The sequence below is a fragment of the Hippopotamus amphibius genome, chromosome 13 (genome assembly GCF_030028045.1).
Source record: "Hippopotamus amphibius kiboko isolate mHipAmp2 chromosome 13, mHipAmp2.hap2, whole genome shotgun sequence".
NCBI classification, from domain to species: Eukaryota; Metazoa; Chordata; class Mammalia; order Artiodactyla; family Hippopotamidae; genus Hippopotamus; species Hippopotamus amphibius.
Window position 1 is genome coordinate 4,634,105 of NC_080198.1, and position 10,892 is coordinate 4,644,996.

A 10,892-nucleotide genomic window follows, 5' to 3' on the forward strand; every position below is an offset into this window, starting at 1 on the left:
TATTCAGAAAACTTGCCTTCCTAATTATAATTTCTAATTATATTTCCTATCAAAAATCCAAGCTATTTAACCACCACCCAAAGCCTCTAGTTTTGTCACTTGTAAGCTGGTGACTGCGTGCAAGCCAATTCACTTCTGTAGGCGACTGAGCTGAAATTTAAACATATTCAAAAATGACTTGTAGGCTTCCATCACTGCCTTCAAGAGAGGTGAGGGGGAAACAAGTGTTATAAGAGGGGGAGGCAGCCCAGCCCTATTTCTGTAGCATATGCCACCGTTTCCACTCCTCAGGGACAAACACAAAACCTCCTTGAGGCATCCCGCCTGTCCTTCGGGGTATCTTTGCCATCCGCTCACAGTGATTCCTCACCATGTAGGTTATACTAAGCTTAATCCAGCCCTCTTTCATGTTACACCCTGTAATGAATTTCCAACTGCTCACCCTTCCCAATGGCCGAACAATCCCTTATATCTTCCTAGAGAGAAGACTGAGACATGAGCTGGGGAGGGCGGTGGGGTGTTGGTAGTATGAGGGGGGAAGTGCACGGCTGGAGACTCAGAGTAGGGAGATTCTTTCTAGGGCACACTCTGAAGTCACCTGTTATCCTGGGTGACCCCAAAGACTGTTTCACATGGTGTGGCTATTATATGTTGCAAAGGATTTCAGGTTCACTACTAGCCACAGAACCACCAGCAGCTCTGGTGTGGCTGAGGGCTGAGCCAAACAGAGTCAGTCTGGTTTCTTGCAGGTCTTTCAATGGTGCCTGCCTCTAGCAAAACCGTTTTGCAAATCATTTCCAAGTATATGGGTAATTTGCATTCTCAGTGTCACCTTCCTTTACGTTTCCCACATATTTTCAGACTTAAATTTTATGGCTGCACTGCCAATGACAACAGACCCATCAAGGGGGAACACAGCTGACTGGAGGCATGGTGACAGGGCTGAAATAAATGATTGGAGGTGGGGAATGAAATAAAGTACGTATAGTGGTTAAAGGAAGAGTCTGAAGTCAGACAGCTTCCTATGTGACCTCGAGCCAATTATTTAAATCTCCACACCTGTTTCCCCATCTGTAATATGATTATAATTGTACTTCATAGAGTGCATGTCACTGTTTACTCAGGCTTCCATGTCAGTCTAACACATCATAAATGCTCTTAAGATGGTTTGTTGTTATTATCTAACCTCTTAACCAACCCTGCTGGTTAGGCAGTACTAACCCCATTTTACAGATAAAGAAACTGTGGCACAGGTAATACCAGAATCAGAATCCAGAACTGCCCAAGTCTGGAGCTCAAGCTCTTTCTACCACTCACTAGCCACAAGATGCCCCATATTTTGTGACTTCCAATGAGTTAAAAGCGCTAAGCCTGACTCTCAGGAAACTTAATTCTAGGTCTTCTACTAGTGATTATAAAACAAAGGGACCTCTATCACACAGAGGAAGAGGACAAACAAACTGGTTACCAAGCAATAATAAAGGCCTGCACCAGGGCTTTGGAAACAGACTGAAAGACATGGGAGATGGTTTGGAAAAAGAATCAGCAAAAAAGGATCCCCAGACTGAGATTCTGGATAGAGTGGAATGTCAAGGAATCAGGGGAGCTGACTGAGAGCACAACTGCATGAGCCGCCATTCTTACATTCCAGGCAACAAACATGGAGTGTCTCTGTCATTAAGTCTGGGAATCCTAGCATTCACAACTACCTCTCAGAGAGAAATAATTTGTATTAGAATGGAAGCAAAACAAACTCTGTCCTGTTGACATTCAGCATAAGCATGTATATCACATCCCACAGCCAGGAAAACAAACCAAAAAACAGTTTGCACCCTGACATAAACCAAAAACAGTAGACCACCCGATTTAGGTCTGGTCTCCCAAATAAATCATACCTGGATCATTTCGTGTAAATTACCAATGTCTGGAGATAAGACTTCAGTGAATAAGATAATCAAGTGAGAAAAGCTTTTCCATCACGAGCACACTAATGCAAGCCTGGTACTCTTGCTAATATTGCCATTTTTCCTATTTAAATATGTGTTCTGTTTTTTATTTGGTGAGACAGTCCTTGTGAGGCCTGACTCCTTCACATTCCTCTGCAAGTAACCTTTACTTTCTTTATGTTTTGGTTGAGTTTTCCTTTCATTTGAGCATATTAAAATTCCTGCAGTAAAGAAACTTTAATTTAGCATTTCCCAAACTTATCTGGGGGCCGTAGGGTCTACAAGAGCAAGAACTCTGATTCCACATATCTGCCACCTGGAAGCTGAATAGCCTTGGCAAGTCACTTCAATGCTAAGGCTTGGTTTCATGATCTGTGGAATGGTGCATGTTGCTGGATTACATGTGACACAGCTGGTAAAGAACCTCAAAGAGCACCCAGCACAATGCAACACCCCCACCCCCAAGAATATTAGTTAGTTCTTAAAGTGAACCCATCCTTTCCCAACATCCCAACCAACTCTAGTTTCTCTGCACCAACTTCCTGCAGGACACCCCTACGTGGGAAAAATTAAAGCGTTTAAGTCAGGCCATCTCCTTGTACAGAAGGAAAAAACCCAGGATGATCCTGATTTGCATTTCTGTTCCTGCGGTTAGATGTGAATTAGAGGCAAGCTTCAAACCTGAGCATAAGGTTTCCTTATCGGTAAAATTAGACACCACACAGAGTTGAGATTCAATTACAAAGCATCATATAAATGTGCCCGTTATGTGGACGCATCTTAGGAGCAGTAACCAGAATTTGCTATAAAGTCCACAATGACTAAGAATATTGCTCCAAGAAGGGAAACTTTATACAAATAAAAATAAACATACGCACAAGTCTTCATAAAGACCTTCTATTACAAATAACCTAGCAAAATCCCTTTCTATAGACACTAAGTGCAAATTTCTGACAAATGCTAAATTTAAGTCACCTAGATCTTGGATAACCTGGTTGAACAGTTAATACAGACTAATACTAACAGGAAACTTTACACTACACTTTCTCCGCTATCCATACTAATGAAGAGAAGTAACAACACAGATGATACTTAAACTGCTCATTGCATAATTAAACCATACAGCTGTGGTCTGCGTTTTTTGTTTTTTGTTTTCTTTTTCCCTAATCAATGTTTCCCACACAGATTTAACTGAAACCAATTATTAAAATAAAAACTGTACCTTCCAGGTTCGAAAAGACTAGGATCCCAATGCCTTCCAGCCACACGCTTACCAAGGAATGAGGGTGTTATACGCCAAGTTATTCGCATTTAACAGGAGCAGGCTTTGATTTTTCTACAACCACCCATCCGTTATTGTTGTATTCCTCCACGGAAATGGGTCTCTCAGTAACAAGGGTGTCTCGGCCTCCGTCAGCCTGAGTCTCCCGCACCGCAAAACAGGAATCACGTCTGCCTAGCAGTGTTACCGCCACGGCTGGTGACGGAGTATAAAGGACTTGGGAACACGCGGGGCAGCGAACAAACTTTCAATGCTATTTTCCACACAGCGATTCTCAGCTGGCTAACTCTGCAAGTTTAGGCTGCGTCCGAGTTCTCCAAACTCCAGAAACGAACGCCGCTCTCGGGGCCTCAGCTCCACCGACGATTCACAGCCCACACGCGTGGTCTCCCCCTTCGTAAGCCACCTCCTGTGCCCCTTTACTCAACTGCAAGTCACCCTCTCCAGCTAAGCCCGAAGGCCGGGGCCCGCCCCCCGCCCGCACGGGCCGCACCTGCAACTCGCGGCACGGCGCCGCCGCGCTGGCCTCGTCCCGGTGTCGCCACGAGGCTCGGCCAGGCACCGCCGGGCCCCGGGCTCCGGCCGCCGCGCCCGCTCCGCCTGAGGAAGCCGGACCCCGAACCGGGAGCCACTTTCCAGGAACCCACACCGGCCTGTTTCCCTGGCACTGGACTGGGGCACATCTGCGGGGGGGGGGGGGGGGGGAACGGCGCCGCGCACTGACCTGCAAGTGACCTGCTTGGTGCTCATGGCGGTCGGGGCGGAGGGTCGTCGTCGCCCCGCCGCCGCTCGCTCCCGTCGCCGCCTCGGCCTCGGCCCTGCCCATGCCGCGCGGCCGCGTCACGCCGGCGCACGCCGCCGTCCCCGTGCGGCACCTTTGTAGCGCCGGCAGGAAACCTCGCCGCCGTCACAATTGGTTCCGCGCCAGGGGCGAGGCGGGGCAAACCCCCAATCTCCGCACTCCCACTCCGGCATTTTCAAGCCTCCCGGGCGGGGCCCGGCTAGCCTCCCAGTCCCGCCGGTGTCATCCCCGGTGGGTCTGCCCCTTTCCCCAGCTGCATTCCTCAGCGACTTCCCGCGGCTTAGAATTACCTCACCCTGCCGAGGCCAAGCTCCCGGCTCTCCCCTGCGCTCCTTCATCCCGAGTACCCCTACCCACGCACACGCGCGCTCCCTCAGCCCCTTTCTCAGACCCGGCCGCCGGGTTCCCGCCAAGCGTCGCCTCCCGCTCACGGCATTTCTCAGCCCTCTTCCAGCTGCTCTTTTCCAGAATCTCTATTGCCACCCCAGGTTTTGGACCTCACTTTCTTTCCCGGCATTCCTCAATTGTTCATCTCCCATTTCCTGCGGTGGAAACCCCAAAAGACACCCGGGACGCTTTCCTCGGGTGGTCGACGTCCTGCAGGCCCTGCTTCCACCGCCGTCTCCGGGGCGGCCTCCTCTCTCCATTTCCACCGTCATGGCTCCTGTGAGCAAACGCTGCTCCTCACCTGGGCCCCTGCTGTGGCCTCTTCCCTGGGCTTCTGGCTTCTGTTCCTGCTCTTTTCTGGTCTGTCACACAACACCGGTTTTCAAAACACACATTGGATCATGTCATTCACCCCCGTTAACCCTTCAGTGGTTTCCCACTGCTTTTTTCAATATTTCTTTTTTAAATTGTAAAATATTGAGATACAACAAACTACACGGAAGTGCACCAAATACATAAATTTTTATGTATGTATACACTCACGAAACCATTAGATCAATATAAAGAACTTTATCAAACTAACAACATTGTAAATCAACTGTAATCAAATAAGATTTTTAAAAAAGTAAAAACAAAAACTTTATCAACACCCCAGAGGGCTCCTTTATGCCACCGCCCAGTCAACACCTCCCAAAGGTAACTGCTTATTCTCACCTCTACCGCAGAGAAATTAGTTTCAATTGTTCTTGACCTTCATATAAATTAAATAATTCAGTATGTACTCGCTTGTCTTTCTTCTTTTGACCAACATTCCGTGAAATCTACCCATATTGTTATATACAGCTATATGTTTTCTTTTACTTTGCTGTAAAAATATTGTCTTCTGATGAATGAGCATGGTATATACTTCCGATTACTTAGACCTTTCGAAATTTCTCTCAGAAACAGGAAGAATATTGGAAAATCTGTAGTTTTCAGTGTACAGATCTTCAACAACTTTTATTAGCTTTATTCCCAGGTACCTAGATGAGTTTTTTTTTTTTTTTGATGCTATTTTAAATGATATTTTTAAAAATGTCCTAATTGTTTGTTGCTTGCTTCATACTACATTCATGTATTAATTCTAATGGTTTGTTTTGGATTTTCTACACACACAATCATGCTATCAACAAATAATGACAGTTTTACTTTATTTGCAATCTTCATATCCTTTATTTCTTTCTCTTGCCTATTGCACTGCTGAGAATCTTCAGTGCAGCTGTAAACAGAAGTGATAATAGTGGACACCTTGTCTTGTTCTTGAGTTCAGAGAAAGTATTTAATATTTCATTAATTAAAATGTTAGCCCTAGAGTTTTTGAAGCTATCAGTTATCAAATTAAGGCAGTTTCTTTATCATTCTATTTTCGAGTTTTTAATCATGAACATGTCTTGGTTTTTTAAATCAAATCCATTTTTTCCCCATATACTGAGAAAACCATACTGTCTTATCCTCTATTCGGTTAATGATTGATTTTTGAATGTTAAACCAACCTCAGATTCCTCAGCTATACCCCTACTTGGCCATGATATATTATTCTTTCTATAAATTGTCAGATTCTATTTGTTAATATTGTGCTTAGGAGTTCTGCATCCTTATTCATAAGAGATATTGGCCTATAGTGTTCCCTTTTTGTAATGTCCATGTCAGGTTTTGTACCTGACATATGCTGGCCTCATAAAATGACTTTGGAAGGCTTCTCTCTTTTCTTATTCCTTGGAAAAGTCTGTAATATAGGTATTAATTTTTTCCTTAAATATTTCGAAGAATTTACCACTTAAGCCATCTTAGCCTGAAGTTTATGTCATAATAAGATTTTTAATTAAAGGTTTAATTGCTGTTTTACACATAGAGCTATTCAGATTTTATCTTCTGTCAGGTTTGGAAAGCTTTTTCCCAAGTAAATTAGTCCATTTCATCTAAATTATTATATTTATTGTCATGGAGTTAATAATATCTTCTTTAAAAAAATGATCTATGGGACTTCCTAGGTGGCACAGTGGTTAAGAATCTACCTGCCAGTGCAGGGGACACAGGTTCCATCCCTGCTCCAGGAAGATCCCACGTGCCGCATCAGAGCAACTAAGCCCGTGAGCCACAACCATTGAGCCTATGTGCCACAACTACTGAAGCCCAAGTGCCTAGAGCCCATGCTCCACAACAAGAGAAGCCACCACAATGAGAAGCCCGCACACGAAAACGAAGAATAGTCCCCACTTGCCTCAACTAGAGAAAGCCCGTGTGCAGCATCGAAGACCCAACACAGCCAATAAATAAATAAATTAAAAAAAAAAAAAAGATCTGTATTGGTGTATCCTTTCATTACTGATATTAGTAATTGGTGTTTTATCTCTTTTTAAAATCCATTTTACTAGAAATTTATCAATTTTGTTTATCTTTTCAATGGACAAGCTTTTGGCTTTGTTCATTTTCTCTATTGTACATGTTTTTTTTTCTATTTCAGTGATTTCTGCTAATTTTTTTAAAGAACTTTTGAGGTATAATTGACATACAATAAACTGCATATATTTAAAGTGTACAATTTGATTTTTTTTTTCTTACTAGTAATTATATATAGCAGTCTGCTCATATCTTTACTATTTTCTTTTTCTATGTTCTTTGAATTCACGTTGTTTCTGGCTTCTTGAGGTGGAAACTTAGATCACCAATTTTCAAATGTTCTCCTTTTTTAAAGTATTTAAAGCTATACTTTTCCCTCTAAGCACATTTTAATTATGTTCCACAAGTTTTTATGTCACATTTTCCTTACCATTCACTTCAAATATTTTCTAATTTCCATTCTTTGACCCGTAAGTTATTTAGAAGTGTTCTGTTTAATTTCCAAACAACTGAGGACTTTCTAGTTATCTTTTTCTTACTAATTTCTAGTGTAATCCCACTGTGGAACTGTCTATTCTCCTTTTGGTTTGGTCAACATTTGATTTATATATTTTGAAGCTCTGTTTTTAGGTTCAAATTTAAGATTACTTTATCTTTTCTTTGTTTCAACACATCACTAAGAAATGTCCCTCTTTGTGCTTAGTTGCACTTGTTAATCAGGGCAGTGTTATATCAGTGAAAGAATGTATTAGAATGTGTTTAGAAATTATGCTAATTTAAAAGTGTATTTTGTCTGATATTAATATAATCATATCAGCTTTCCTTCAGATAGTCTTTATATGGTGTATCTTCCATCCTTTTATTTTCAATTTACCTGGTATTTTTATATCTAAAAAGTATTTCTTGTAAATGGCATATAGTTGATTAATTTTAAAATCCTGTCTGATAATCTTTGTTTTTGAATTGGATTATTTTGTCCATTTATATTAAATGCAATACAGTTGGATTTAAATTTACCATCTTGCTATTAATTTTCCATTCATATAATGTTATTTATTTCTCCTTTCTTGTATTCCTTTGGATTAAGTATTTTCATTTATACCATATTTTTCTTTATTGATTATACACTTTTAATTGTACATTTAAAAATTATTCTTTACCCTAGAGACTACAATGTACATCTGTGAATTTACTAAGGTACTAGTAACTTTAGTACTACTAGTACCACTTCCTCAACAATGCAAAAAACCTATGATAGCTTAACTCCATTAACTCTCCTCCCCCATTTTGTAATATTGTTATCATATATTTTATTTCTGCATATGTTTTGTGTGTGTGTGTGTGTGTGTGTGGCACACGGGCTTAGTTGCTCCGTGGCATGTGGGATCTTCCTGGAGCAGGGATCAAACCTACTGTCCCCTGCATTGGCAGGCAGATTCTTAACCACTGCGCAACCTAGGAAGCCCTCTGCATGTGTTTAAACTCAACAACATATTGTAATGAATGTTGTTTTAAAATGTGGTATTCTTCATTCCTTTCAACCATTCCATGTTTCCATCTAGGATCATTTTTATTCAGCCAGAAGAACTCTTTTAGTATTTCTTATACTGAAGATCTTCCAACAATTAATTTTCTCAGCTTTTATTATATGAGGAAGTATTTGCTCCCTTTTTAAAACGTGCTTTTAATTTAGAATAGTCTTAGATTTGCAGAAAAGTTGTGAATATAGTATAGACTTTCCATACACTCCACATCCAGTTTCTCCTCTTATTAACATCTTATATCAACATGGCATATATGTCATCATTAGTGAAACACTAACGCCTTATTATAAACCTAAGTCCATACTTTCATCAGATTTCATTAGTTTATACCTTTTTCTGTTCCGGGATCCCATCCAGGACACCACGTTGCATCTAGTCATTATGTCTCCTTGGCTCCTCTTGGCATGGCAGTTTCTGAGATTCTCCTAATTTTTGATGACCATGACAGTTCTGGTGAGATATTGTGCAGAATATCCCTCAACTGGGATTTATCTGATGTTTCCCTCATGATTAGACTGGGATTATGGGTTTCAAGGTGAAGAACCTGGATCTGAAGTGCCATTCTCATCACATCATATAAGGATTAGACACACAAACTACTGATGCTGACTCAAGAAGTAGAAAATATTAATAGATCTCCAACAAGAGATTGAATTAGTAATCAAAAAACTTCTCACAAAGAAAATCCTCAAACCAACGGCTTCTCTGGTGAATTCTATCAAATATTCAAAGAAGAATTAACACCAATGCTTTACAGATTCTTACAAAAGACGGAAGAGGAGGGAATACTTCTCATTCTATGAGGCCAGTACTACACCTTGATACAAAAAACCAAATACATCACAAGAAAACTTTAGACCAATATACCTTATAAATATAAAAACCCTCAACAAAATACTAGCAAACGGAATGCAGCAGCATATAAAAAGGGTTATACACCATGACCATGTGAGACATATCCCAGGAGTGCAAGACTGGTTCAATATTTGTAAATCAATCAATGTAATTCACCATATGAATAGAAAAAAAATAACGTGGTCATTTCAATACGTGTAGAAAAAACATTTGACGAAATCCAATACCCTTTTCATCACAAAAGCACTAAAAAAAACTAGAAGAGAAAGGAACTTCTTCAACCTGATAACATCACCTACGGAAACCCCAGAGTCAACACCAGTCTTAACGGTGGACGTTTTCCCTATAAGATCAGTAACAAAATAAGGATGTTCACTCTAACACTTCTATTCAACATTCCACTGAAGTTTCTAGCCAGGGTAATTAGGCAAGAAGAAGAAAGAAAAGTTATTTAGATTGTAAAGGAAGAAGTAAAATTATCTTTACTTGCAAATGATATCATCCTGTATAAAACTCTTAGAAGAAAGCACAGTCATAAATTTTCACATCATTATCATTATGGCCTATCCTAATCATTAGATTCTTAAATAGGACACCTAAGCATTAGAAACAAAAGAAAAAAATGGATAAATTTGACTTCATCAAAATTTTAAAATTTTGCCCTTCAAATAGTACCATCAAGAAAGTAAAAAGACAGCATTTAGAATATATATATGTGTATATATATATCCAGAATATATAAAGAATGACAACCAAAAAAATTACCAAAAAAAGATAAAATATATAAAGAACACTTACAAATGCAACAATAAAAAAACAAATAACCCAATTAAAAAATGAGCAAAGCATTTGAATAGATATTTCTCCAAAGAAGATATACAAACAGCAAATAGGCACATGAAAAGATATTCGACATCATTAGTCATTAGAGAAATGGAAATCAAAACCACAATGAGATACTACTTCAAAACCACTAGGATGGTTAAAACAAAAAATACAGACAAGGGACTACCTTGGTGGAGCAGTGGTTAAGACTCTGCACTCCCAATGCAGGGGACCCAGGTTCAATCCCTGGTCAGGGAACTAGATCCCTCATGCATGCCACAACTAAGGAGCCCCCTCTGCCACAACTAAGAGCTGGTGCAACCAAATACATACATACATAAATATTTTTTTAAAAATACAAAGAACATACCACAAGCCTGAATAAATCAACCTAAAAAGACCACATCAAGACATATTATAATAAAATTATTGATATTCAAGAAAAAAGAATATCTTTTGGTCATATCAGCAAAAAGGAACACATGACTTACAGGAGAAAGAAAATTAGTTTGTCATCAGACTTTTGACAGCAGCACTTTATTCCAGAAGAAAATGGAATAACATATTAAAGAAAATGTGAGCCAAGGATTTTATATCCAGCAAAACTGGCCTAAAGAACAGAGATAAATTATCGACATACGAAAACTCAGAGAATATTCTTCCTGTGAGCCCTTCCCAAGGAATCTTGTAGAGAATGAACTTCAGACAATCACAATTACTAGCGAGCGACGCAAAGCCTAACAGTGAGCATGAAGAGACTGCATTTCGGCGTACTGTTGGTGCGTAAAACTAAGCCTTAGGGAGGGTTAGGGGGAGAAGTCACTGTTTACAACAGCCGTTTCTCTGACAATGAAGATGCAGGACAACCATTT

General features: G+C 40.2%; 1 protein-coding gene across 1 annotated transcript in view; it reads right to left on the reverse strand.

Annotated features, from left to right (window-relative positions):
* The window catches only part of MKRN2 (makorin ring finger protein 2), a 30,381-nt gene extending 26,065 nt beyond the window's left edge, over window positions 1-4,316 (reverse strand). The window contains exon 1 of the mRNA XM_057704473.1: window positions 3,953-4,316. Coding sequence (XP_057560456.1) covers window positions 3,953-3,978 — 26 coding nt within the window. The 5' untranslated portion in view covers window positions 3,979-4,316. The remainder of the gene's footprint in view (window positions 1-3,952) is intronic.
* Between the last annotated feature and the right edge of the window lie 6,576 nt (window positions 4,317-10,892).